The sequence below is a fragment of the Haemaphysalis longicornis genome, unplaced genomic scaffold (genome assembly GCF_048455015.1).
Source record: "Haemaphysalis longicornis isolate Haplotype H1 unplaced genomic scaffold, Haemaphysalis longicornis Haplotype H1 scaffold_3, whole genome shotgun sequence".
Lineage (NCBI taxonomy): Eukaryota > Metazoa > Arthropoda > Arachnida > Ixodida > Ixodidae > Haemaphysalis > Haemaphysalis longicornis.
In genome coordinates this window covers 113,698,737-113,726,704 of record NW_027526335.1, presented here as the reverse complement: position 1 = coordinate 113,726,704, position 27,968 = coordinate 113,698,737, and the positions used below count along the sequence as shown (strand labels likewise).

Sequence of the window (27,968 nt, the reverse complement as noted above, 5' to 3'; positions counted from 1 at the left end):
TGAATTTGTGATACTAACTAGTGTGAAACGAAAAGGACTCGAGAAAACTTAATTCGGAACTCTGATTTCATTGCATCGGTGTCGATTACAAAAGAAAGGGCAGTATTGAAAAGCCATATGCTTCATTAGATGCAAAAAGCTATGCCATCAGTCTAGCCAGGGAGAGCATGCCAAAGGTGCGAGATATGAGAGACATTTTTTTTACCTGAACTGGCTGCACTGGTGCAAGCAGTGCTGCATATGTTCATTTTTTTTTACTAATTGATATCCTCAGTAGCACTCTGCACTGGTCTGCATGACACTGCACTAATGTGCACCAGTTCAGGCAAAAAAAATGCCCCTATGATAAGTGTGGTTGACCCTTTCATATCCCTTGTAATGCTGACTTCTAATGTGCATGTATACTACATGAAATGACAACACTAACACATTTTTCCACTTTCAACCGTTTGTGGTTGCATGTGACCTAGTGGTGTAATGACATGCCCTTCGAGTGGTTTCCATGCTTTTCACGTAACCACGTGTTTATTCAAAGCTGTCCCCCTTTCGTGACGGCTTTTGGCTGAGTTTAGGCTATTAGGCTGTACCAGCTGCATGTCTGTTGCTGCCTGTTGCGTGGTCTGTAGAGATGGAATGCACAAAGTAGTTTGCGATCTACTACCAAAAGCCTTTTTTCTGCTTGCTACCCGTACTAACCGAGTGCCGACTAACCCCCTTGCCCGGCCGCCTGCCCGTCCTCCCACTAACCAACCAGCCAACATGGGAAGGCGGGGCCCCGTGGAGCGGACACCGCTCATCAAGCACGTCACGCCTCAACAGGGCCGGAGGCTGCAACCCCAGGAACAGCCACGCTCCTCCGTGCAGAGCTTTGAGGAGCAGTCCTCCACGCAGAGGTGCATACTGGGGCTCCTCACTTCTTCTTCTTCTTCTTTGTGCCTGCCACCATGGCACTGAGGAGCGTGTCCTTTTTCTAACAGCGAAGCTATTCAGCAAATCGCAATTCTTCGTGTCCGCAGTTAAAAATACCACGAAATTGCCGAGCTTGTGCGCACGTGGGCTTCGCGGCGACAGCTCGGCAGTTAAAACAAAACCAAGAAAATGGCTAGTGCTCGTGTGTGCGTGCTTCAAGCCAAGCATACACACTGAGGAAGATTGGCCCAGTTTGTGGGGACTCATCATTTATCATCATCACCTGCCTGTCTACGCCCACTGCAGGACAAAGGCCTCTACCATTAATCTCCAATCACCCCGGTCCTGTGCTAACGGCGACCAATTTATCCCCGTAAACTTCTTGATCTCATCTGCCCATCTTAACTTTCTGCCGCCCCCTGCCACGCTTGCCTTCTCTAGGGATCCACTCTGTTACCCTCAATGACCAACCGTTATCTTGCCTTCGCATTACATGCCCTGCTTACGTCAATTTCTTCTTCTTAATTTCTACTAATACTATGTAGAAATATACTAATATATGTATACTAATATATGTATGTTGTATGTACACGTGTGTATATGTATGTAATATGTAATATGTGTATACTAATATGCGGGGACTGCCCGGCAGTAAAAAAAAACAAGAAAATGCCGAGCACTCACGTATACATGCCTCATGGCGGCCGCCCAGCGTCCCTGGCGCACGTATGTCGAGTCAAGCATATACCCACTTAGAGAGGCTGGACAAAATTGGAAAAAAAAAAAAAAAGAAAGAACTCCAGTGTTCACCGTAATCGTCGCAACACTTGCTTGGAATGAGAGAGGCACGTATAGCATACGCCCCTCCAAGGTTATGTCCAATGATTATCACTTCCATAAAAATGAAAGAAACTCACACTTATAGCACCAATGATGGAGTGAAGGTTGTTGCAACAGCAAAGAAGAAGCAAATGGGCTGCAATCGTGGACTTACACCTTCGTGATGGTCCTGAAGGTTGCGTACAGCTTCCGTTAGGGTGAGCTTCCTTCATTTTTTTTCTATATCATGGTACGTGGTGTATTCCTCGCCTCAGGCAAAAATTTGCCTCTACATATGCTTAGAGCTAGCTTAATTGTGGTCATCACTGTCAGCATTGGTAAAGGAAGCTTATTACGATCAGTGCACTGGTGGGGCTTATGAGGTATGACTGCGCATAGGTCACAACTCTTTGCCATCGTCATCGTCACTATCATCAGCATTGTCAGCATTCTTTTGCCTCCGAATGCAATCTTGATTCCTTTGCTTATTAAAGGAGCCATGAAGAGAAAACACAAGTTTGGTTCATTCGAAAGATTGCCTCGTTAGAACCATAACGACACCACTTATAATGCAAACTTCGCTCAAATAAGCTACATAATTAGGAAAAAAGGGAATGACCATGCGACCCACCAGCTCATTTCCCGCAACAGAACCTATGATGTCACACGAGAATGCTCTGCGATTGGCGGAGGCCGGCAAAAGCAAACGCAAGTTAGGCAGGGCTTACCAGTTTGCATAGTGAGCTATATGCCCGTTAAACATACTGCACATTCCTTTTATGACACTAATAACGGTGGAGTAAACGGTTGAAGTTCCGAATAAACACGCAAGCGTGTACGCCAATGCGTACGAAACTACCGCCAGCCGAACTCGACATCTCGCCGTCGCCACCGTTGCGCAGACGAATTTTCGGGTTCGAGGCTCTTCGGGGCCAACGAACCGTCCCAGCACGCACAGCCGCGACCTTGCTTGGTATCGTAATCCCTTCACAGGAGGTTGGCCATCATATCGCCAACTAGCAAAGGTAAAAATAGAAACGAGGGGAGTAAGGAACAGCAAGCAGGACGAGATAGTACAGTCGTCGCAGTTTCGGAATGGTGTTGGCTTGCTGCTATTGTTAGGAGCTCGTTTCCAGTTTACAACCACTGAAAACTTCAGTTTGTTCGAGTACTTTACAATGAAATTTCGTTGCTACGTTTTGAAATGCCCATGTAGTACGGGCAAATCGTCGAGAGAGTGCGACATCCCTGCCATTGAGGAGATCTTTCATGTGCTGCCCAACGATGAACCTCGGCGAAGCAAGTGGCTGTTAACCGTAATAAAAATACGGCACATACGTACCAGTCTGTATTCGTCCGTCGCGACAGGGCTGACGAGGCAGCGGTGCCGACGGCTGGGCGGTCTGTTGTGGCTATTGCGGAATGGTCGCTTTCTGGTCCATCCGCGTATCCCACACTCCTGCCGCTCGTGCACTTTGAAGCATTGAGCGTTCAAGTGGTGTGAGGTTGTTAAATGCAAGCCCGAGCTTCTCGGCGAGAGTTTTGTTCTCCGGATCAGGCGATTTCATGACTAGGGCTGCGGGTGCACAAGGTTTTACTAGTATTTTTAAAATGGCCGCCGTCTCGGTTTCGGCACGAGTTCCGGTTCCTGTTTGATTCCCGCGTGTGGGTGCTATATGGAGTCGACGTACTAAGTATCTGTTTCATGAACCGGCTCGTATGACGCCATTGTTCACGTCACGAAATGTGCAATTTAGCGGGAGATTTAAAATTTTGGCTTAAATTGCCTTAATTCTTAGTGAATCAAGCATCATTTGCTTCCGGGAAAGCGCTTAGGGTACTATGAAACACCTAATCTTTCGAATAAAACAAACTTTTGTTTTCTCTTCATGGCTCCTTTAAGGGGGGACACTGGTCTTAAAACAGCCTCTTAATTTTCTAGTGAACTTTGTAAAACTTGTCAGCCTTGCTGCTTTTCTCCCACTGATTTCAGATATGCCATTATTTTCTCAGTAGGTCAATTAGTTCCCAAGATAATTAGCACTAATTAGCCATGTTTAGTCAAGCAATAGACAAAACAGTGTTGGTCATAAAACTGTAATATTTATATTTTCCAATACTATGAACCCTGGTGAGTGCAATAATCGAAGCAGTTTTTTGATGCATCGCTTGGAACTAATTTTAAAGCTCATTAAACTTTGGTAGCACCAGTGGCAAGAAGCCATTTTGAGTGCCCATTTCAAACACCAAAGTTTAACGAGCTGTAAAATTAGTTCCAAGCGATGCATCAAAAAACTGCTTCGATTATTGCACTCACCAGGGTTCATAGTATTGGAAAATATAAATATTACAGTTTTATGACCAACACTGTTTTGTCTATTGCTTGACTAAAAATGGCTAATTAGTGCTAATTATCTTGGGAACTAATTGACCTACTGAGAAAATAATGGCATATCTGAAATCAGTGGGAGAAAAGCAGCAAGACTGACAAGTTTCACAAAGGTTGCTTGAAAATTAAAAGAAATTGTATTAAGACCAGTGCCCCCCCTTAAAGACGGTGCCAGGCTATGCAGTCACCAATAAAGGGGATGCTTCATATATTCACACTCTATGTTGCCATTGCTGTTATAGGAAATAATTGCAATTTTTTCATGGTAGTGAGTGAAAGGCAATTCTGAAAGGTTTTCTGGGCCTACAGTTTTTTTCACCGAGATATACAAGGGAAAGTCATGACGTTAGTGTCTAGGCCAGGTGGGCTGCTGGGGAGTGTTTTATTCTTACTTGGCATATGGCTCACAAACAAGCTGAAAAGTTTCCTGTGGCTGAAAAAAACCATAATATTGTTTTGTAGGACTGTTGAAGTTTTTTTTTTTTTTTTAACCGATGTTAAATGTAGTTGACAAAGAGACTTCTTCAACAATCTCTCAAAAAAAAACGCAGTGACAACCAGCAGTTCCTGAAGGAGGTGCTCAACTCGGTGGTGAACGGCGAAGGCATCAAGTGGTTCAAGAAGAACCGCCTTGCGCGGCTCATGGAGGACGAGAGCTACCGGAACCTGGTCGTCTCCAAGCTCAACCGCACCCTCGAGCGCAGGGTCGGCCCCGACGGTCACATCAAGGACGTGGTGCGTGTCCTCTTCCTCCTCCTCCTGCCTTTGTTAAGGCTGCACGTGCCCTTCTTTGTCGTCTTTCTGTCTCGTCCGATCAACAGGCCCTTCTTCTCCTACAGTGGCAGTAAACCACTGGCTGGCTCACAGTTAGAGAGACGGCAGTGTAACAAGGCAGTGGGTGGAGAACATTTGCATAAGTTTGGGACATGTGTGATGGGATCGTCTATGGTGGTGTGTCTATATAATGTATCCAGGCTGTGTCTGTCCGCTTGTCTAGTGGCCTCCATGCGGGCTTTGGCAGGCTCAAAATAAAAAACGCTTCATTGGCAGTTCTTCTGTGGAAGTTATTCCCAACTGAGGTGCCGAAATAGACAAATTTTCAGTCCTGTTCACTACGTGCAGGCAAATACACTACTAGACGAGATTATTCAATTAAGACAGATGCTGTAAGTGGAAATCAGTTTCAAATAATGCTTACTTCGCAACTAAAGTGCACACTCACCAGTTGAAATATGCTCTTTTAGATTGACAAGCTGGGCTGAAAGTTATTGCGAACTGGAATCCACTTTGCCATCTCATTTCACCTTCTGGCCACTTATCAACATGTGGAAACTTTCCCATTTTCAGCCCTCGGAAGGCATTCCATTGCTGGCCTTCGCCTGTGTGTGTCCCTGTTGCTGGTAGTTGGGGGGAATCTGGTCGATGCCAGAGTCATTCGGAACAACGCCGCCTGTATAACATTGCCTGTCGCGTCAGCCGATGGTGGCGAAACAACTTACCCGCTTGCTAACCTTTCTGCACGCTCCTGGCCTCATGGGGACGATACAAAATAACTTGCAGGGTGTGTGTGTCCCACTTTCTTGGCAAGGTGGCTGAACCCATTTTCCTTCCCCCACCACCAGATGATCTCCAAAGCGGTGTACAAGGGGACCCTGCGGATGCTGCAGCTGGTCATTGGAGGCCTGGAGCACAGCTACTCCAACTGTGGGCTCGGAGGCATGGCCAGCGCCCTCCAGGTCCTCGAGATCGCCCACACCCACTTCTGGGCCAAGGACCTGGGGCCCGACAACATGCAGGTGAGGAGGGCAGGGGGAAGGGATGCGCCGTCGCTCTGCAGCCATGGCAACTCATTAGGGGAAAGGGACAGTGGGAAGAGGCGCTGGAGAGCCGGAGGTGCAAACCTCCTTGGCCAGTGTCACCACACGGGGAAAGCCAGCGGCCACACCCCTGAGCCACATAAACCTCAGCGAAAATGTTCTCCCCCCCCCCCCCCCTTCTCTCTCTCTCTCTCTCTCTCTCTCTCTCTCTCTCTCTCTCTCTCTCTCTCTCTCTCTCTCTCTCTCTCTCTCTCTCTGTGTGTGTGTGTTTCCTTAGATGCTTTCCTTGGTACAAAGAATGGAAAAACAACCGTTGTACGGGTGGCAATGACTGCTTGCTGCCAAGGATGGGAGTTTGGGCTCCTTTTTGGCATGATGAGGTCTCAGTGTGGTTCTACCCTTTGTCAAAATTTTCTAGGCCAATCCTAAGCCTTCTCGACCACAAAGAATTCAAAGAATGAGCTTTACTTTAAAATGTGTCCAAAATATTTTATTGCAGTAAGAAATAAAGGTGTTTTCTCTAGCCTGCGGCATAGAACATTTCAGCCTCGCTCGGGACGTAATCTTGTATATGGAATTTTTTGCGGCCTGTGCGTTCCCGGCTTGTCCTAGAAGATTTTGACGAAGACTGTACTTGCGGGCATTGAGCGAGGCTCCAAGCTAGGTTGGCTCAGCGGTAGTCAAACACTTGGAAGTGTTGCTCCCTCTCGGGCATATTGATGCTGCAAGAGTTTCTTTTTGGCGTATGCTTGGCGAAATGTTTGGGTAGTTATGTAAGAGAACAGGCATTTTTGTGCAGGCTCTGAGGGAAAGGGGGTCTTCCGTCTTCCACCTTCCCCTGCTTCCTACTCTGCAGGAGAGCGTGAGCAGCAGCGCCCGCAACTCCATCAGTGCGGCCTTCCGGCCCCAGAGCACGGAGCCCAGCAGCCTGCTGGACCACTCGGCGGCCTCCTCGCGCAAGAACTCGCTCTGTGCGCAGGACGGCAGGTGCAACAGCCGCAGCCTGGTGGGTGCCACTCTCCCCTTCCAAGTTGACGGCTTGGGTGGTCGTGTGCACTTACAGAGCGGGGAGACCGTAGAAATTCATCCTAAACAGCGCTTAACAACACAATGACGAGGAAGAGAAGCACATGACAGTGCTGACTCTCAACTACATCTTTAATAGGAAGAAAAACACACATCTACATATACAATCATACACCACATGTGTCTCTAAACGTCATCACTACACAGTAGTGCGCCAACAGTCTTATCGTAGCCCACTCACCCCCAAAAAACACAACCTAAGGCATCGTCTTAGACAGGAAGGCAAATTCCTTATCGTACAGTGTCACAGAAGCATGGCTAATGCACTTCCCTTCACTTTTTCTTATTTGAAACGCCTCCGCCAACTCTCTCTTGTCAACTCGTCATTGTGGCGCCAAAGAATACACGTGTCCGTTGCATTTTTCTTGGCTGTTTTTCTCGTGGGCCTTACAGTGCCGAGTGATGTGTGCAAAAGGATTATTCTTGAGTGAAGCACGGTGCTCCATCAGCCGTGCATTGACGCACCTGCCTGATTGGCCAATGTACACATCACCACACGAAAACGGCAAGGAGTACACGATGCCCGTCGAGCAGGGAACAAAAGGCGACACATGTTTCACACTGCACCCGGTGCCAGCTTTCTGTCCTGACAACTTGTTTTCCACCATTTTACATATTCGCCCAAGTTTATTCGGGGCCAAAAAACTACTACTACTGTGTTGGCGCACTACTGTGTAGGGATGACGTTTAGAGACACGTGTGGTGTATGATTGTATATATGTGTGTGTTTTTCTTCCGATTAAAGATTTAGTTGAGAGTCAGCGCTGTCTTGTGTCCCCTCTTCCTCGTCATTGTGTCGTTAAGCGCTGTTTAGGATGGACGGATACCAACTAGCCTAGCTGTTGATTCATAAAAATTTATGATTGGTTGCGGGGTATAAAGCGCCTCATAGCCCCACCCAGGCTAATAGCGCTTTCCATTGGGCGAACAGGAGCACTTCTAACTGCACCCAAAGTGCTCTCGCGAGTTCTGGCGTCTTCCAGTGGTCGGGCAGGAGCAGGGGCGTTGTGTTTCATTGGTCGATGAGGAGCACTTTTTTGGCGCCGAGAGCAGCCGAGAGCAGTTCTCGGTGCTCCGTCGCCAGCGGCGGAGTAACAGGGAACGCCGAAGTCACATGACCTCTTTTGCGTCACTTCTGGTTTCATCCCCGGGTGGCGGAGGAAAAATGGCGGAATCCAGCAGCCGCGGTAGTCGCTCAGTGCGTACGGCAGCAGCTAAGCGCGGCCGTCTGGACAAGGAATTGCTGCTACTTTTAGATGATGAAAGCACCACAGATTCAAGCGCAAGCTCATCATCGGACAGCAGCAGCAGCGACGACGACGACGATTTGACATTGCATGAGTTTATGTTCGAGCACCTGTTCACCCCACCGGAGCAGCGACCGAAGGTAGAGTCGTATCTGGAAAAGACGGCGGACACTGTTATCGTTCGCAGCTAATTTTTGGGAGACACGATGGTGACCCCTTTATCATGAACATGAACATCCGCTCGGCTTCTTCATTCGTCGCCATGTGGAAGGCAGACACAAAACCACCGGCACGTATTTGGCAAAACTGGCGAGGAATAACTGCAAACGGACATCACGAGCGCGCGAAATGCTCCGGGAAGCGAGCGCGAGAAACGTTTGGTCACATGACTCTTGACATCTCGCCCTCCCCCTCTTTTCACTGCTCCCGGAGCAGCGCGAATGTTTCATTCGCGGAACGAAAGCACACGTCCCCGTTACTCCCGTGTGCTGCTCTGGCTGCTCGCTCCACTTGCTCCTGTTCGCCCAATGGAATTCGCCATAAGAAGCGCGCCTTAGTGTAGGGCTCCAGGTCGACTTGGACCACTTGGGGGTCTTTAACCCTTGGAGAGCCGAATTTTTTTGCCAAATGCGACCCCCCAAGGTCAATTTTTGTTATTGCTGATTTAAATTCGTCGGATGAATGTATTTCGAGAAAAAATTATCGTAATTTTTTTAGGGTGACCATAAGGTGACAAAAAAATCGTTTGTGTTGTTACATACATGTGTGGTTTATTCATGAGTAACACAAGAAAAATTCGAAATAAAAACGAGAAAACGAGATAGTAACAAGCCGGCACCTTGTGAGTGAATCGAAATCAGATAGACGTCAGTTTCACGGGAGCAAAAAGCGGGAAGTGCCCGGAGAACGATACCGAAACAAGCTGCTGCGCGTGGGTTCGCGGCCGGACGCGCGAGCGATAGACGGCGCACCACTCCTATAAAAAACAAAAAAAAAGGAGAAAAGAGCCTCATTAGTTTCGCAGGCGCCCTTGGTCTACGGCAGGCGCAAGAAATGAGAGGCACCCGGGCGCCCGGTGGGCGATACCCAGCGTGCCCCCTCGTTACCGGATGCGCAAGCGATAGCCGGCGCGCTGCTGAAGTAAATCGTAACAAAAAAAAAAAAAAGAGCCATCGGCGCAAGAAAATAGTTGGACGTACCTATTTCCGCAGTGCGGCAGCACATGCCAAGCAAGAGAAGTTGGCGAAAAAGGCGCGCTTTTTAAACGCACAAGCGATGACGTACATGTACGTTATTGACCATTTTGAAGGTGTTTTCAGAGGACGTGTATGTACATCCGTGACCCTGAAAGGGCTAACAAACGCTGAAATCTCAAAACACAGGCGTTTTCACCTTCATCTTAAAAGTAGCTGCCATGGCTGGGATCAAACCCACGTCCTTGGGCTCAGCAGCGCAATGCCTCAGCCACTTAGCCGCCGCGGCGGGTCATAGGGTTTTGTACTGATGTATTCTAGAGGGGAAGTCTGGCCCTGGTGTCTAGGTGAGCCGCACTTCATTGTCCCTGAAGAAGAAAGTGTATGACAGCTGCCTCTTACCGGTACTCACCTACGGGGCAGAAACTTAGGGGCTCACTAAGAGGGTTCAACTTAAGTTGAGAACGAGTCAGCGGGCAATGGAGCGGGAGATGATAGGTGTAACATTAAGGGACAAGAAGAGAGCAGAGTGGGTCAGGGAACAAACGCGTGTTAAGGACATCTAGTAGAAATTAATAAGAAATGGACGTGGGCAGGGCATGTAATGCGAAGGCAAAATAACCGCTGGTCATTAAAGGTAACAGGGTGTATCCCTAGAGAAGGCAAGCGTGGCAGGGGGCGGCCGAAGGTTAGATGGGCAGATGAGATCAAGAAGTTTGCGGGGATTAATTGGTCGCAGTTAGCTCAGGACTGGGGTAGTTGGAGATTAATGGGAGAGGCCTTCGCCCTGCAGTGGGCGTAGATAGGCTGGTGGTGGTGATGGTGATGATGGTGATGATGATGATGATGATGAGCCGCACTTCAGCGAGCTTGCTGTCATGTACCGGATGGGAACGTTCCACTTGTCCTTGTTGTGGCTTCTACAAGCTCAAGAGTTGCCGGTGCTTGCAAAAAAAAGAAAAAGAAAAAAAACAGTAGTGTTGTAAAAGATTATTCAAAGTTGTTTTAGAAGATGTATTTGCCAGGGGTTATTTACGAGCTTCATTCAACACAAACAAGAAAAAAAGGAGCGTTGCCCTCTTTTGTTAATTTTGACTTCAAGAGTGGAAAGAAGCCAAGTGTCTAGCCAGGCCAAAGACATGGTCACCAGGCCAAGACATGGTCACCAGGTGTTTTCTGATACATTTATAAATCATTTATGTGTTTTTTTCTTCACAGAAAGGCTTCAAGAAGCTCCTGAAATCTCATTCTTAACCACTCATGATTTTTGATGTCCCAAAAAATAGGGTTGGAAAACGTATGGGGTGTTGCATGTGTTTTTACGCTTCAGAATGTTCTGTTTTAGCGAATGGCCACTGCTGACATGAGTGGCATATTTATATTTGTATTTATATTCACCCAAAATATGCCTTGGTACAGTCTCTGCAGCTACAGTCTCTGTGACCTCTGGCAGGACACCGCTGCTTGTTTTACAGTCTTGCTGCCTTCCTTGCTTATGCCAAGAGTAGAATCAATGCACGGCCTCTCACCCCTTCCTTTGCACAATCCTTCTGCCTCTGTAGCGGTCCTCTTGTTTGTCCTTTGTTTCCCCCTGGCTCGAATGCAGGACGTCACGCCCTTCGGCAGCGGTGAGCACCTGAATAGGCAGCCAGGAGACTCGTCACGGGCAGATGACATCGCGACATCCTCATCTGGTAAGTGGCACCGCACTCCTTTCGGGCCATTAGGGGCGTGACGTGTCATGTCATGGCATTTGTCATCTGCGCTTCTTAACTGCAGCATGTTGCATTCATTTTTCTTGTTCCGTCATGGCTCGTGTGAGCACTGGTCGGTTCTCAAACCATGTGGGGTATGTGTTAGGGACTCGGTGGTGAAAGCGATAAGGGTCCCGCACTCTGCGACTTTATTTCTTGCCTGAAATTTCCACTTGCACGCTAGGTATGTGCATTTTGTGCGGATTCGTTTTTGGCTTTTCGCCTAGCTTTGTCATTGTGTGAGAAAGCCAGAAAGTTGTGCGCTGTATAGAGAGGTCATGTGTGCGTATTGTGTAGCAAACCTAGTACCGTGAATCAACATGTAGGTTTGATGAAGCCCTCCCTCCGCACCCTTTGCCCCTTTCTCTTTCCCTCTGGTTAGCACTATGAATACTTCGAATTGAAGCAAAAATTTGGGGCTATTTCCGATAAGAAAACTGAAATCTACAATTTATCAAGTATGCTCTGGCCGTTGTACCATGTTTGCTTATTTTTTCTGAGATAAAACAAACACACAGCAGCTGTCCTGCTGCTTTTAGGTTTATTGACGGTTTTGTATTTTATATATTAATCTAGCAAGCTATGCTTTACATAGTTTCCTTTCAAAACTCATGTACCATTCTGCTTTGTGGAGGACACAGAATATTGAACAAGGGTACAAACTGTTGATGGAAATTGTGCTGCGACTAGCCGTTGCTCAATGTCGTTCACTCTCTGCAGTTAATTGAAACAACCGTCTGTTTGCATTATTAAACTTCAAAATATTTCAAATGTGTCCGAAGTTTTCGAATAGCGCCTTTCAATTCGAAGCTGTATCAAAATGCTCTGTTGTTCACTTCATTGTTTGCAAGTTTTGAGTATTTGCCCGCCCGTATCCTCAGTGAATTCCTTTCGCCCGTGCAGACATCTGCGGAAACAACAGCCCGGCGGATGCTTCTCCTCACCGAGAAGAGCGAGGCTCGTTTGACCGTGGTTCTCTTGTGGATCATCGTTTCAGTGAGTGGCCGAGTCCATCTGTAGTCTTGTGTATGTGCTGTCGTTGCTTGTATCAGTATCGCTGCAGTGTGTCACTCCACTTGTGCCTCGTAGCCCACGGGCCGCTTCAGCATGTCAAATGCCAACTGGGAGCCCCTCTCGAGTAACTTGTGCCTCGTAGCCCACGGGCCGCTTCAGCATGTAAAATGCCAACTGGGAGCCCCTCTCGAGTAACAGAGGGCTGACTTCCTGTGTGTGTGTAATCGATCACCCTGGTCAGTTATTACTTGGGCTACCAAAGCGGAACACTTTTGGTGTGTCTGTCTGTCATCTGATTCAACTGCCCAGCCAAAAAAACAGGTGAACAACTGCTTGAACTAGAAGTACTATACATAGGCGGAACCATTCCAAACTGGCATAGCCCAGAGATGTCCACATTATTCAGCGGAAGGAAAAAGAACCTCGGGCATATTTGGGGCAAAATGTCATAACCAAGTGTACCGTTATTCTTTTAAGGGGGGCTCACTGGTCTTAAACCAAAAAAGTTTATTTTTGCAGTTATGATGATGAAAATTGGGGGGCACATGTAGTTTCTCATTCTGATTGTAGATATCAAATTTGTTTTTGAGTAAAATGATTATATTCAAATTTATTTGGATTTTTATATTCAATTTTTTGACAGCCTTTGTAAAAGAACTGCTGGAGGGATGCAGCTAAACAGGGAACCAGTGAACTGTACACAAATCAAAGAGTGCAATAAGACTAACATTATCGTTCTATCTGGTCTGTAGCAAAAGTTACGACCATTTGAAGTTTGGGCTTGAAAGGTGGCAACCAGAAAAACCGGTTTTGCCTTCCAGGCCCAAACTTCAAATGGTCGTAAGTTCTGCTACAGACCAGATAGAACGATAACGTTAGTCTTATTGCACTCTTTGATTTGTGCACAGTTCACTGGTTCCCTGTTTAGCTGCATCCCTCCAGCAGTTTTTTTACAAAGGCTGTCAAAAAATTGAATATAAAAATCCAAATAAATTTGATATCTACAATCAGAATGAGAAACTACATGTGCCCCCCAATTTCCACCATCATAACTGCAAAAATAAACTTTTTGATCAAAGACCCATGTGCCCCCTTAATTAGGAATATAAAGCACATTAAAAATGGAAATCTGAGACAGGTAGGTAAAAGCAAACACTAGAACAAAACGGCTCAAACTGTTCCAAGCACAACCGAAACAAAATGTCCCAACACATGGCGCACAAGCAGCACGAATGTGGGGAAACTGAAATGGGCGGACCTCCATTTAATTTAGCACGGGAGGAGGGTATGACGGGTAGGACGGGGGGAGAGGAGGGGGTGTCGACGTGACAGGAAGCCGCAGGAGTGCATCGTCCTTTGACGACATTTGCAGCGAAGGATGTGGATGTCCCTCTCTCTCCCTTCCAGGCCTGACTGACATGTCTCAGCACGCGCCCCCAGCCCCAGCGCATCAGCAACATCCGCCGCCCCAGATGAACGTCATCCCATCCAGCGGCAGCGTGGACCACTCGACCGAGCCGTCCGACATGTTCCGGGGCCTACTGAATGCCAAGAAGCTCGTCCTCTCCAAGATCACGAGCATTGACTCGGAGGTACGAGGTGGGAGGGAGGGGCCCTCTCCCCACCGACTTTCTTTTCGCTTTCTCAGTGTCATATTCAGAATGCTTTTGGAGCTGTTCACCGTGCCTCTGTCTACCTCCTTCTATGAGCTGTTGGTGGAGCACTTGCATGTGACCTTTGACACCTGTGTCGATTCCCTGGGACGATAAATTGGCAGGTCGTAGAGGGCTTGGGGAGTAAGTGCAAGGTTATCTGAAACGCTCTCTGGCAGCTCCCTGACATTGTCCTCTTGAAAGCATTCGAGGTTTTGAGCTTCTGTTCTAAGAAACAATGGGGAACTCAAAATGCAATCATTCAGTTCGCCAAACGAAAAGAGCCGTTGTCACCTCAAAGCAGCTTAGAACAACGGAGGCTCAACCTCTTTACACGCCTAGCACTAGATATACAGACCGCAGCAATGCATCTCATATGACAGGACCTCCTTCGTCTAAAAGCCCCTCTTTGATTTCTGCTACTATAACTGCACTAATTTTGCTAAACAGGGAACATTCGTGTTAAGGCTTTGTGTAGAGGTTTGTAACGTTATGTTGTACGCGTGGACTTTGTGTTGTCTGTCCTTTGGCAGGCCGGACTTTCTGTTCAGTAACTTGCTAGTGGTAGGCGGCAAACGATTTAGCCTTTTCATAGTCTTCTTTCTCACGGATTCTCTCGGAGGGGGATGCCTTCTTTACCATTTTCTGCATGTTTCACTCAATGTTGCCACTTCGCATATTTGAGCCAGGGATTTTTGGCCTTCCCAGCAAAGCATGCTTCTTTCAACACCTTGAGGTGCCTGTTTTTTTTTGCACTACCAGCCCTTGGTGCCATAAAAAGGTTGTGCGACATTTCAGCAATCTCTTACGTGGCCACACTCGATGCGGGCACTCTTGCATGGAGTCTGCCTTGCGGTGCCTTTCCATTTTCCTATCTCTATCTCTTTCTTCACTTTTTACTTTAACGAGGCTATTTTCTGCTTGCCCAGTAATGTGCACCCCTTTTTTGGAAAAAGCACCTCTGGTCCGCTGCCGCTCGTTCTGCAACACAGATTAGTGGCAGTTGAAAATGTCAGTGTTGCGCGCTGAGTGCAGGCATTCATTACCGCTAAAACTTGTTATTTTGGAGCGAGCGGCCTTGTTGACTTGCAGCGCGAATTACGTAAAAAACAATCGCAGATGTGCAAACACAGGTGTGCTGCCTGGCAGAGACATTAGTGTCAGCGGGAAACTCATTTTGTACATGCCACATTGGATACTGGTATCCACAATGCACTTCATTACACTTGCACTGGGGTAGCAGCACTTGGGTTTTTTGCAAGTGGAGTCTCAAGTTTCTGTTGTCTGTGTGATGCCGTCAGCATAGACATCAAAGGTTTAATTTCGCAGAGCATTTCTAGGGGGTGAGTTTTGTAAAAGCAACGTGGCCGAAGTGCACCTCATTCTATTGTAACAGTTAAACCTCGATATAACGAAGTCGTACTTGGGGCCGCAAATTTCGTTAAATCGAGAATTTCGTAAAATCGAGGTTTCGATTTTACAGTTCATTTAACCAGTTATTGGGGTTTTAACACTTTGGCCCTCGCCAGGCAACAACTGCTATGTAGTTACCTCTCCAATTAAAGCGAAATTTGTACTAAAACTGGCCGCGAAAATTGTGTGAATTAAGAGTTTCAACACTTGGGCAATGGAATTCGGATAGCCGACGGTAGTTCATGTGTCATCGTAAAACCGGTGCTTTTTCCGCAACGCCTCATTAAATATGATAGCAGACTAGGTTTCCACTTTTTCTTTTTTCATTTCGGTCACTACTAAATGCCGCTGTTAGTCAATTGAACCCGCGTCCATGTCCCGTGAACTTCACCCCGCCGAGGTGCTCGTTCGAAGTTACGCCGCTTTTCGTCCATTCAGTGGTAGGCTTAGGCGCGGCGGGCCAACAGCGGAAGGCTGCTATGAAACTTGCGAAATACTTTTTTCATGTACAAGGGCTCCGCAGTATGGGCGCGTGATTCAACCACAACACTCGAGATAAAACCACGATTGCGAGTTGAGCGGAGTACACGCGGACCGCTTCACTGTGTGGAGCATCGCTTACGTGATCCAGAAAGCGGAACGCTTACATTAAAAATCTTCCGGCCAAATTCGAATAAGCAATTACTTTTATGCCCACTGAGCCCTTACGAAACTGATTTCTCCGCACCGCAGCTGTCTAATGAACGCTGGTGAAACGAAGATGACCACGTTCAAAGAGAGCAATTTATTGCCACCATCACTCGATGTTCAAGCTGTAGTGAAGAAGTCCGTAAGCAGTGCCTGGCGTTTCTTGACCAGGGCGGGCTTTACGTGACGCTCGTATGCTGACAGCGCTAACAAGGTCTTAAACATTCGTGTGCACCTGCGTGCCTCCGCAGAACATCGATGGCATCCATCACACTTCGGTGGCTGTCAGTTTCACCGAGCTTCCTCAGGCTCTTGTTCGGAACACTTTTCTTTCTCTTGGAGTGCTCATGCTGCTTACAAGACTCACCTAACGATGCACGAACAAAATATTAATTTGGTTATCAGCGAGCACAACCTAGCGCAGCAGCACCGTGAACAATGACGCGTAGAAAAAAAAAAGCTTGAAGTAGGCTTCGGTAGCCTAAGCATAGAGGGCGCTGGCGTAGGCAACGATGGAGACGTCAAAATAGTGGGTGCACTATTAAACCGTCTATGACCGCTAGCGGTTTGTGCAGCTTCGTTCTTCGCTTTTAATTGTTGTTAACCGTAGATTTCACCGCTTTTCTTTCATTTTAGCCTTCAAGAGTCAATCTGAGTACTGAATTTTTTCAATGTAGGGCCTGAGAGGCAAAATAAAACGTGCCTCGACCGGAATTTCGTTCTTCCTTTCTTGCCCTGACTTCGTTAAATCGAAAGCGCCGCACAAAATTACTTCGTAAAATCGAGACAAAAATACATGCATTTAGCAAAATTTTGTTAGAAAACTTGAAAAAATTCGTTATATCGCGAATTTCGTTAAATCGAGGTTCGTTATATCGAGGTTCAACTGTATCTCTGCCTCCGAATGGAAGGAAGCTTAGAGCCTCTACTTTTGCAGAAACAGTGAATCGTTTTAGAAGAATGATTTTAAGAAGGGTTTTAACGAACCCGGGGGACTTGAACTGCCCCAATGTGGGGGGGAGGTTCAGATCAGGTGCAGGAGTGGTTGTCCACCATGTGCACTGTTGTTCACTGTCCGAATTGAGGCCACAATAGCCAGACATGTGGCTAGTATAAGGCTTTAAAATTCAGGTATTAAAGACTACTGCAAGAGCGAGCCTATATCTTGTAAGCTGATTGGCATAATGGCATGGCCTTTACAATGCTCACCCAGGGGAGGTATTTGAAAGCTGCTGTGGTTAGAATAAAAGGCTTAATGGTTCGGCTCAGATTCGGGAACAAGAATGCACCGTCGGTTTGTATTGTCTCTGCCAGAGGAAGGGTTTAACAGACAGCAGAGTACGCTTGAGAAGAAACAGAATCTTGTCGAGTCAAATTAATGAGACATGCCTGAAACAAGATAGGCCGAGACGAACGATTCTGAGCTGCGTCAGGCCAGCTGTTGAGGCAGGAGCGTGCGTGTGTGTGTGTGTGTGTGTGTGTCCTGGTGTGGGGGCTGTGGCCGGCTGATGCCCGGGCGGCGTGGGCGGTTGCTGCTGCACATAGGTGTCGGACGCCGGCACCAGCCAGGGCTCGGACCTGACGGTGCCCAGCGGCAACGTGAGCGATACGGGCAGCGTGACCATGAACCCTGCCTTCTTCCGCCAGTCGCGGGGGGGCAGCAACGCCTCCTTTCGCTCGACCGTCTCTGACAGTGAGGTGGAGGCAGGCGGCGTGAGTACCTCTGCTGCTTCAAACACCCCCTTAGATGACCTGGTAGTGCTAGTGCTAGTAGGGCCGCCCTAGTGCGGTTGCCGTAGTCGTAGTGGCAACAGCGCGTGCTGTTCATAGATTGCGCAGACTGCATGTTAGTGGTCGCTGCTCTCTAGCCGAGTTTCTATAAATGCCCTTGTCATGCTTCTTGGAGTGTCTTGTCTGTCCAACAAGGGAAGCTTGCAAGGGTGCCCAGTGTGCTTAATTAAAGGGGCCATGAAGACAAAATACAAGTTTGTTTTATTCGAAGGATTTAGTGCTCTGTAGTGCCCCCAGCGCTTGTCCGGAAGCAGACGATGCTTTATTCACTGCGAAATTAATCAATTTAAGCTAAAATTTTGATTCTCGCACCAAAACGTGTGTTTGAACGACATTTGCAATGACATCATAAGAACAGGTCTTTCAGCTAAACTTGGTGTGTAGCGGAGACTTGCTTACTGTTAGTCAACCTAGATGGCACCAACACACCGCGGCAAGCCGTTTTCTGTCTTTGGTTTGTTTGTGACCATATTTAAACCTGGCTTGTTTTTGTTCATGGAGAAAATAATGGTTCCGTAAAACATGGTGCTCGCTCCACAAATATGGTCACGTAAGACACCGTCGCTTGCGTCAATCGGCCAGTGTCATCTGACAACCCCAAAGCCCTGCAGTGCAGTGCATCTAAATGAAGCATAGTGCACGCAGTACCAACAGCACTACACATCGGTACTGCTATGTTTACTTGTATTTTCATAACTTTCATTGTTTACCCCACCATTCTTACTGACATAAAAAGAATGTGCCCCAAATTTAAGCGCAGATAGCTTGTTCAGCAAGCCTATAAGTTCTGCCTAATTTGCATTTGCTTTTTCCGGCCTCCGCCAATCGCGGAGCTGGCTTATGACATCATAGGTTCTGTTGCGGGAAATGAGCGAGTAGGTCGCTTGGCCTTTCCCTTTTTTCCTAATTATGTAGCTTATTTGAGCGAAGTGTGTGTTAAAAGTGGTGTCAGTATGATTCTAACAAGGCAATCTTTAACTTGCATTTTGTCTTCATGACCGCTTTAAGTTGCGCAACCGTGCTGTTAATTAAGTGTGTAACTAAGGTACAGACAAATGTTTTCCCATTGCAACCCTGATCAGCAGCTTTCAATTGTTATTAACTTCGCTAGAAGAGTATACTTGCCAGATCTATGGACTGTTCGTCCGCCCTGAATACTAGCCATACAAACAGTTCGAATTCTCAGGCCAACTTCGAGTTAATTTTAGATTATTTTATTGTCTACTGCGAAGTTTTTTATTTTTAATTGCTGGCAGCCAGGCGTACAGTTCATCATTAGTATGTACCAATGTCAACCACCACGTAGTGTGGGGATATCGATTAACCTGCCAGAGTTAGCATGCTTGATCAAGCTGACGGCAAAATTGAAATTGTGAATGGTTAAAGACATTCCTCATAATTAATACCTTCTTGAATGCGTCACAGCTCTCGGGCAGCTTTCAGTGCACTTTTCAGAAGTACAGAAGTGTAGGGTCTGCTGTGTTGCAGTGTGTACTGACACATTGATAGAACAGAATTAACTCGCTGAAGTTTTGGCTTTTTGTTTTTAAAGGTGAGCATTGTTAATGTTATCATGATAAATCTTTCGTACTGCACGTGGGGCCTTTGTCGCTAGTGTGCTAGATGCTTTCTCAGTGTTTATTAGAGCACCAGAAGTGGTACTACTGCGGGCTTTTTTGGGGAATGAAATGTTTAGCAGTAGAAATGGAGGTGGCAAAGCTTTGGTAATGCAAAGTCTGCGTACACAACTGTGTCTGTACTACTGTCATATGTTGAAAGCAGCAGTGGTGTGGAGCATGCAGTGGTACATGGACAGTTTTATAATTTTGAAATGCGGACAAGACATTTAAGACTGGTGCCTGTTTGCCATCATTGCGCTGCTACTTGTGGCACATGTCTGCATCACGCTGCATTTTCATTATCAGTCCAAGCAACTGGAAAACCAGTGCCGACAGCCGAAGTAACATTGCAAAAGCTGCAGGAGTGTGCATCCTAGATACGAAGCACATTTGTGGTGGTACTAAAGAGAGAAAACAAAAACAAAACAAAGAGAAACAAGCCAGTCTGTCGCCTTGTGCTGCTGCGTAGTGGCTGTGTGGTTGTAGTGTAGTGGTAGTGGTGTGTTCTCCTATCAAACAGTTGGCTGTAGTACACGAATGGTGCTTTTTCCAATGATTTGCCTTGCATACTTTGCATGTTTGTTTGTTTGTTTGTTTGTGTGTGTAGGCCTTGCATTCGGTGTTGTTCTTTAGCCTAATGACTGCCGGGAACGTCTGCTTTGTTCCCTTTGTAAGTCTGTTGTGGTGGTGTACGTGTATGTGTGGCATTTTGGCTGCGGATGCGTCGAGGAAGTGGCTATCGGGTGTCTTTCATTACTGTCCAGCCCGCTTATAACGGAACACATTGGGAAATGAAAAGCAGCTCGAAGACTTGTTCTTTATGGCTGTGATTGCGTTAAAACCGGATTCGCTATAAGTGGGCTATATACTGTAGCTGCTCTTTGTTTTGCGTAAAGAACCTGAACGTCTTGACATAAAAATCACACACGGTGGCCAAAATATGTCTGGTCTCTCCATTCTGTGAGAATTGTCCTATGTGTGACATTCTGGCGATGAATGCATAGTGCACATGGCAGCAACAAAAAAAACCACGTGTGGCCAAAGCATTCTCAGGGGGCGTAGCCTCTAGTGCTTTCCTGCCTATGTGCATTGGCTGTTTTTCACACTACTGGTGCAAAGACCATCGTGTTTATGCTAATAACAGAGCAAAGGAAGTTCAAGCAGGCTGCTGTTTTGTTCTCTGTTTCCCTAGTAAAGAACTTAAAAGGTCTGAGGAACGCTTTTTCTGAGGTAGTAGTTACAGTGCTTTGTGTTGGTAGAAAATGAATGACGGCACTATGAGTTCAGTACGCTTCGTGTTCAATGCTCAAGCGGTAATTAAAGGGGCCGTGAAAACAAAATACAAGTTGGGTTCATTATAGAGACCGCTTTGTCCTAATATACCAGTTGTTTCGCAAACTTAAACAAACAATTGAAATACAGTAGTAAGGAAACATACGAAGCAGTGGCAAATGAATGAATGAATGAACGAATGGATTTATGGACAGGATAATGGAAAGGAAAGTCCATCAACAGGAGTAATTTGTCACGCCTAGGGGTGGACACCGGAACACTTGCTGGTGTTGGGGGTGGGGGTTGGGGATGACAGATTGGTGCAGAGCATAATAATAGCAACAAATACAAAAGAGGCGAAAAGCGCCCGTTTGTTCGAGATTTCGGTGCACGTTAAAGATCCCCAGGTGGTCAAAAATTAATCCGGAGCCTTCCACTATGGTGTGCATTGTCGCGTGTGTAGCGTCGGTGCGTTAAACCTCAGAATCAATTGATCAAATCAACAAATACAAGATTGAAAAACAAAGCGAAGAAACACACAACCAGCCACTTTCCTGCAAATTCTCTACGACGTCACAGAATATTGTTTGTGCGATTGGCGGCGACTGACCAAAGTCACTGCTAAGAAACATGACAGGGCGGTTATTGTAGGGGGCTCTCTAGTTCCGTTTGATCGTATCGTTTGAATGGTAATGTGCATTTAACACACTGACAGCTATGTTTTGAGTGCTGGCCGGCCATATCACGTCACTCCTGTCACTGTAGCGGGAAATTAGAAAATGCTTCAATATTTCCTGCGATTTTATTTTTATTTTATTTTGGTTTTTTTTTTTTTCAGTCAAAAAATGTCTTTCATGATTGAAATAAAGCTGACTGAGTTACCAATGGCTGGTTCTTTCAAATTGAACAAAACTGTATTTTGTCTTCATGGCCCCTTTAAAGATGGCAAGGCTCAAAAAAAGAAAAAGATGGCTAAACAGACTTGGATAAACTGTGAATGCTCGGGAAAAGGGAAAATGCGCCAAACAAAGGCCACAAAAGGTGATGTTGAAAGCCATAAAGGAACACCAAAACACTTTTACAAGAAATTGGGTGTGCAGAGTGGGTACATTAGGAAGATGAATGGAGTGTTCACAAAGCTGTCCGGGCAGTGTTACTCATTGTAGTCGTAGATTAAAATACCTTTAATGGCACCTGCGTAAATCCTCGGCTGGTTTACTTGTTCAGGGCAGCTTGAGCAGTCGAAGCTGCTTTCCAAAAGTGAGCCCCATCCTCTTCCTCGTCCCCGTCCTCTTCTTCCCCATCACAGTTCATGATGTCCCGTCAGATGCGCACCTCGAGCATCTGGAGCACCAAGAGCAGCCTAAGTGGGGGCTTTGGCTTCGGGGGGGGTGGGGGCAGGAACTCCTCTAGTGGTCAGGGGGCCCCCCCAGGCGGGGGGGGCAGCCCCAGCACCCCCACCCGCACCTTCCCGCCGCAGCAGTGCCGCACCTACGTCTACCAGGGGCTCATCGGTGAGTCTCTTGGGGGGGGGGGGGGGGGGGGGCAAGGCACGTTTCGGAATCTCCGTGATAGCAGAACCTTGCTAGCACGGAGCCTGTTTGAGCTGTATAGTTTGTGCCTTTGTTATGATGAGCTATCCTGCACTATGGCTTGTTTTTATTTCGCTTTTATCCCCTTCTTTGCATAGCCTGTAGTGTATTGAGGTTCCTGGGTGCTGTATTTCTAATAGCTAGGCCACAATTGAAACAAGATTTAGCAAGTATGAAAGACAGACATTGTTTTTTTCCAAGAGCCGCTTTATCAACGGGGACACGGAACAGTCAGGAGAGTAATGTACACTAGGTGAAATAACTCTGGTTGCATTTCACGGTGCTAGTACGACATTGATAATGAGTTCTCGGTTCAGTTCACCGCACTTTCTGCTTTTCGTTGAAGCAGTTACTCAATGTATTATGCTTCTACGCGTTATTTTATGAAGCTGGAGAAGAACGGTATGCATTAGGTCACTTTTGGCACGGGTCACACAAAGCTCTACACTACACTTGTGGGACTTGCATTTTTACGAAGCAATCGCTCATTTAGTTATACTTCCACACATTATTTTTAGAAGCCAGTGTGGCGGGGCACCTTTTAGGTTGCTGTTTGCAGAAGATGCATAAAAGTGCAGCAAACTATTGTTATAAAGAAATAGCTCTATTCAAAGTGCTTCACAGTCCCCATTGCTGTGATAAAGAGCTAATCATCTCCCTTTGAACGGAGGAAAGCAGTTTCGGGTCCCGAAGGCCTCATAACGAGGGTTTACTGTGCTGTTTAAATTTTTTAAACAACGGAAAAGTCATGCCTATGGCCGTCCAGTTAGGCAGGCGTATAGGGTCACCCTTACGTGTTCTCTGTCTTGCCCATTTTGGGGAGAGAAGTGTATGACGGTGGTGCGTGCTCTCTTTCGCGTACAGGAAAAGAGCGAGCCAGCATTTGGGGCGAGCCTCAATTCTGGGAGGACACCTTTTTCGATGGTGTTGCACAAGAGAGGGACCTCATTGGAATGGACCAGCAGCCAGGGATCCTGATGGAAAGGTGCCCACTCAAGCCACTTCTTCCCGCCACCGGGATGTCAGCCGCAGATTTCGTGGATTAAGGAAAAACGGAAAGTTTGAGCCAGAAATTTGTAGTGAACATTTTCCCAGCAATCCTTCCCGTCTATGTTGTGCAAGGACTGCAAGTTCGCATCAGTGCCTACATACTCTTCACACACATTTTATTTGGTGGGGTCATTGCATGATAAGGAGTCCGCAAACGGTTTCATGTGGAGGTCAGTGATGAAAGCAAATTGCGACAAAGAGTACAATAGGGGAAGTAGGCGAGACTGTGATGAGGTGAGTTTTTCATTGAGGTGGTCCCTAAAGGAAGATTTTGGCAGCACTAGAAGTCTGTTGAAAAGTGGGACAATGTGTCTGACAAAGATTGTGATGAGGAGTACAAACAAAGTGCAATTCGCACAGCTGGCCCTTACAGAGAAACGGTAGTACAGTGGAATCTCGATAAATGGAAATCGGTTAAACGGAACCACTGTTTAAACGGAACAAACGATCGGCAATTGGTTGGTTTTGTATTAAGGCAATGTAAAAAAAAAAATTTTTAATCGGAACTCGAATATCCCGACCACCACGTAAACGGAACCGAAAACAGACTCAAAACCGCAATTATTTGGGCAAGCACAGCACAATCGCGGTACGCATCACTGTTCCCCTCCTCTCGCATGGAGGAAAGAGTCCTCTCGTCCCGGATATTTTCCCATTTCGTCTCTGGCGGTTTCTGATTTTCTCTGACTTTGTTGCTGTGTAGGATATTTTCCCATTTCGTCTCCGGCGGTTTCTGATTTTCTCTGACTTTGTTGCTGTGTCTCTGACCTTGTGCGGCGGTTTCTGACTTTGTGTGGTGTCGTATGCGACATCACGTATCGAAGCCAGCGTATGATGACAGCGCAGAAATGACCGTACAATGCGCTTGCGTTGTCCAGAAAGATGGAGGTAATCAACGACTTAGAAAGTGGTTGCTTCACAAAAACGGCACTTGCGACGAAGTCTGCCATCCCCAAGCGGCGTGAAGAGGATTGTACGATGCTGAAACTACTCTCTTTCTCTAAACGAAACTCCTGATAAATGGAACATATTTTCCCGGTCCCTAGAGGTTTCGTTTAACGGGAGTCCACTGTACTAGAATGAGGACAAAGCAAAGGGGGGGAAGGGGGCGGGGGGAAGGGGCAAATGCACACAACTGCAAGGTATACCGTATTACCACGATTGTAAGTCGACTCGAATGTAGGTCGACCCCCCCAAAATTGCATCTCAAAAAAAAAAAAAAGCGAGCGCCGCCTAGAAAATCGTATCACAAAGAGAAGCGCTTCCGTCAACCCACACAGGGGCTCTACCATCAATGATTGATGCTCCCACAAGGGCCGTGCGCTCGCGGTATGCACGGTAGATGCTAAAAGAAATTGAGATTTGCGTTGTAGTAAACTGGAACTGCGACGCGATGCCTGTGTATTATACGCTTGAAAGGACACGGAAGTCTGCGTGTAAATGCTGCACAACCTTTCACTCCACTACCTACACACCCACGTGATATCAAGCTCCAGTCCTTCTCCCGAATGCTCTTAGAGTGTCTTTCGTTCGAGGTGTGGCCAGCTAAATTCGAGTCAAACCCTGCCGTAACCGGCATGTAGTAAGTGAAACGATCCTGGCCAATTCCCCAAGTGGGTATGCGCCACAAACTGCGCAGGAGGCCGCCTGGTTCTTGCTGCGGCAGGAAACTAAACATCCCCCTCGCGAGGGGCACGATCAAATGCAGAGCATTTCCGGGGGCGCACGACGTTAAGTAGTTTGCGTTACGTTAATGTTGTTGCACTTGTTGCTGTTGGTTGTTGTATTGTAATTAAATGAGGAGACGTAATTACGTGGTCACGTGACATCATTTATTAGCAGGTGGGTATGACATCATTTATTAGCAGGTGGGTATGATTATTGTGGCACAGTGGGAAGAGCACCATGTACCTCGCGTTCTGCCCACAGGTAGTGAATGCGTTGTATCAGCAGCTTCTTGACGTAGTTTGAATGAGTCAAGGATATAAGGCGCGTTCGTAGCCCTCCATTCTTTGTCGGCTTAGTGGTGCAGTGGGTAGAACACCATGTACCTTGCGTTCCGCCCGCAGGGTCGTGGGATCGAAACCAGGCGCCGGTAAGTATTATTTTTTTTTATATAGTGTAGGGGGAGGGGTGCGGACGACGATGGACAACTAGAACGGGTGACATCGTGAGTTAAAGAAATGCTCTGCATTTAAAAAGAAAGCACCCGGAATAACCATGCGCTGTGGGTTGAGCGGGAAGAACACATTCGCTGCGAGATGACAACCACCAAAGCAACCGGCAGCGGCCACCGCTGCGCGATACCAAAACAAACAACATGGCGGCTGAGAGAAGCGGCCGCGCGCGCGATTTACTTTTGAGCTACTAACCTCCCAACATCGGGTTCAGAAGTGTACTGAACAATGTGATATGATTTGGGCTACGTTAGCACAGCGCATTGAATCAAGGGATTCGCTAGTACTCAGTTTGTTTATCAGAGACGAATAAAACACTTCTTGACGCGTTTTTGCGCGCGATTCGTATGCGCCAGCGTTGCGCGGGCGACTTTTGTTTCTACTGCTTTTAAGCGTTAAGTTCTCCCTCGGTATGATGCGTGACGAGCGCAGCAGTGGGAGGAGCCTAAGGACTTGCCCGGGAGGCACACTCTTCATGGCGGCAGTTTGAAAGCGCTCGGGACAGCCGCCGGAGATGTTTAGGCTTACCACGGTGGCGAATATTTGATTGGCGCTTTCCCTAGCGGTGCAGATGATGCTTTATAGTGTCGTTTTCGACCGCATTATCAGCTCCTTTCCTGCACAAACGTCTTCGTTTGTGCCTTCAGTGATATCTTAAAGAGCAGTTAGAAGTGGTCGCTGGAGCTACGCGCACCTCTTCGCGGCTGGTGACGCCGCCATGTTGCTGCCGCCGATCGCGTAGCGCGCAGCATGCGGGTAGTATTTGTGGCAGCGTCAGCGCGGCACATTTTTGCGAGCAGAAATTGCCCTGTGCAGTTCACACTTTAGACCATAACCATGGGAACAAGGGTGCAAAGCTGTCCCCACCTCGTAGCACCCCCGATTTCTCATTTCTCTTGCCGTTACTAGCGGACCGGTAGACGGTTCGATTTCGATTCTGAGTCGACCCCCCAACATTGGATTGTCAAATTTGAAAAAAAAGGGTCAACATACAATCGTGTAAGTACGGTACCTAAAAAGTGGTGAAAAGATGCAAAATGGCTTGGACAAAAGTACCATATTTACTCGAATCTAACGCACCCTCGATTGTGGCGTGCACTTGACTTTCATTATTTAATACAAAAATGCAACATTTTCTTACTTGGAACAAGCAAGGTTTATTCCAAAGGTGGCACGAAATGCAGTGTGCCGGTTATTGCCGGCAAGACAGTCACCACGACGATCGTCCGGGGCAGCACCTTCGCTGCCCCGGCAGCTCTGTCGTTACGGGCCTCTGAGCCACTCACTGCTGTTGCACGTAATCCGCCAGCGGGTCTTCTATTTGGGGATATCACCCCCTGTTTGGTCTGCTGAACCCTTTCCGTGTCACCTTGCTTGCGAAAATTTTCTCTTTCTGTCTGCACCAGTCCCGCACGCAAGTGTCCGGAACACTGAACGCATGTGACGCGGCCCGATTTTCATCGCTTTCCGCACCGTGTCTTCGCAATGGGAAATTCCATGGAGGAAAGAACAGAGGAACGCAAAAAAAGACTATGCAGACAACAAAGGCAAACATGCGTCATCTACGAATCGCTGGCTACGCGTTCAGTAGTCAAGCAGCCATCTTGAAATGTCGATGGTGATACGGCACCGCAGTTTTGAGTCGTACTCGATTGTAACACACGTGTGATTTTGGGACCTATTTTTCCGGAAAAAAGGTGCACGTTAGATTTGAGTAAATACGGTAGCTGCGGCTGGTACTCCTCTCAATTTTAGCAATTTCGTGCTGTCTCCTGCAACATTTGTGGGTACTTTACCTCGCCAATGAATGCTTTCGCATTTAATGGCTTGGGGTTTAACTCTTTCGGGACCGCCGGAAAAAGTGATGAAAAAGGGAGGTCTCGGTACAAATTTTTTATTACATAAAGCAAAGGCACCATCCTGCCTTAGCATATACCAAAATGCAGCTAATTATATGTTCTTTGACATACAATACCAAGTTTTACTTCAACACTGACGATAGAACCATGAAAAAATCTGAAAGTAAGAACTTCGTAAAAAAAATACAGAAAAAGATTAAAAAAACGTAAATATGAAAATATTAAAAAAGAATAAAATTATTTCAGGATATACAAAATCTAACACAATGCTTTGTTTCTTCATTGCGAAAGTTTGATGCGGCTAGGTGTAACTGGTTTTGGGTTTTGTGTGTGATCTCTTTGGCACTAGGGCCATGGCTACGTCGTCACCCAGGTACACGCCGGGCTCTCATCTCGGCGAAAACTTGATTGTTTCTGCGCTGGTGGCAGGAGATCATTACCATAGGTAGTTAACACCCTAGCGAATAAATATAAATCAGCCAGAACATATTTCGAGCGCACATACCTACTCCAGAGCCAATTGAAACCGAAACCAACACCCACCTTTGAGCGCGATTTGATGTTCCAGGCTGATCGACGCCTGAATCCTCACTCGAGCTGAAATCCGATCTCTAAAGCCGCATTCCGA

The 27,968-nt window shown here is 47.0% G+C and overlaps 1 protein-coding gene across 5 annotated transcripts in view; it reads left to right on the top strand.

The window, feature by feature from the left end:
• The window catches only part of Rab3-gef (Rab3 GDP-GTP exchange factor), a 74,794-nt gene that overhangs the window by 28,885 nt on the left and 17,941 nt on the right, over window positions 1–27,968 (top strand). For 3 of the 5 annotated variants that reach the window (XM_077704032.1, XM_077704030.1, XM_077704034.1), the window contains 10 exons: window positions 755–893; window positions 4,669–4,852; window positions 5,740–5,913; window positions 6,734–6,940; window positions 11,067–11,154; window positions 12,118–12,210; window positions 13,636–13,820; window positions 17,526–17,693; window positions 21,972–22,176; window positions 23,119–23,239. In XM_077704032.1, coding sequence (XP_077560158.1) covers window positions 755–893; window positions 4,669–4,852; window positions 5,740–5,913; window positions 6,734–6,940; window positions 11,067–11,154; window positions 12,118–12,210; window positions 13,636–13,820; window positions 17,526–17,693; window positions 21,972–22,176; window positions 23,119–23,239 — 1,564 coding nt within the window. The remainder of the gene's footprint in view (window positions 1–754; window positions 894–4,668; window positions 4,853–5,739; window positions 5,914–6,733; window positions 6,941–11,066; window positions 11,155–12,117; window positions 12,211–13,635; window positions 13,821–17,525; window positions 17,694–21,971; window positions 22,177–23,118; window positions 23,240–27,968) is intronic. The other 2 variants (XM_077704031.1, XM_077704033.1) reach the window with 2 other exon arrangements.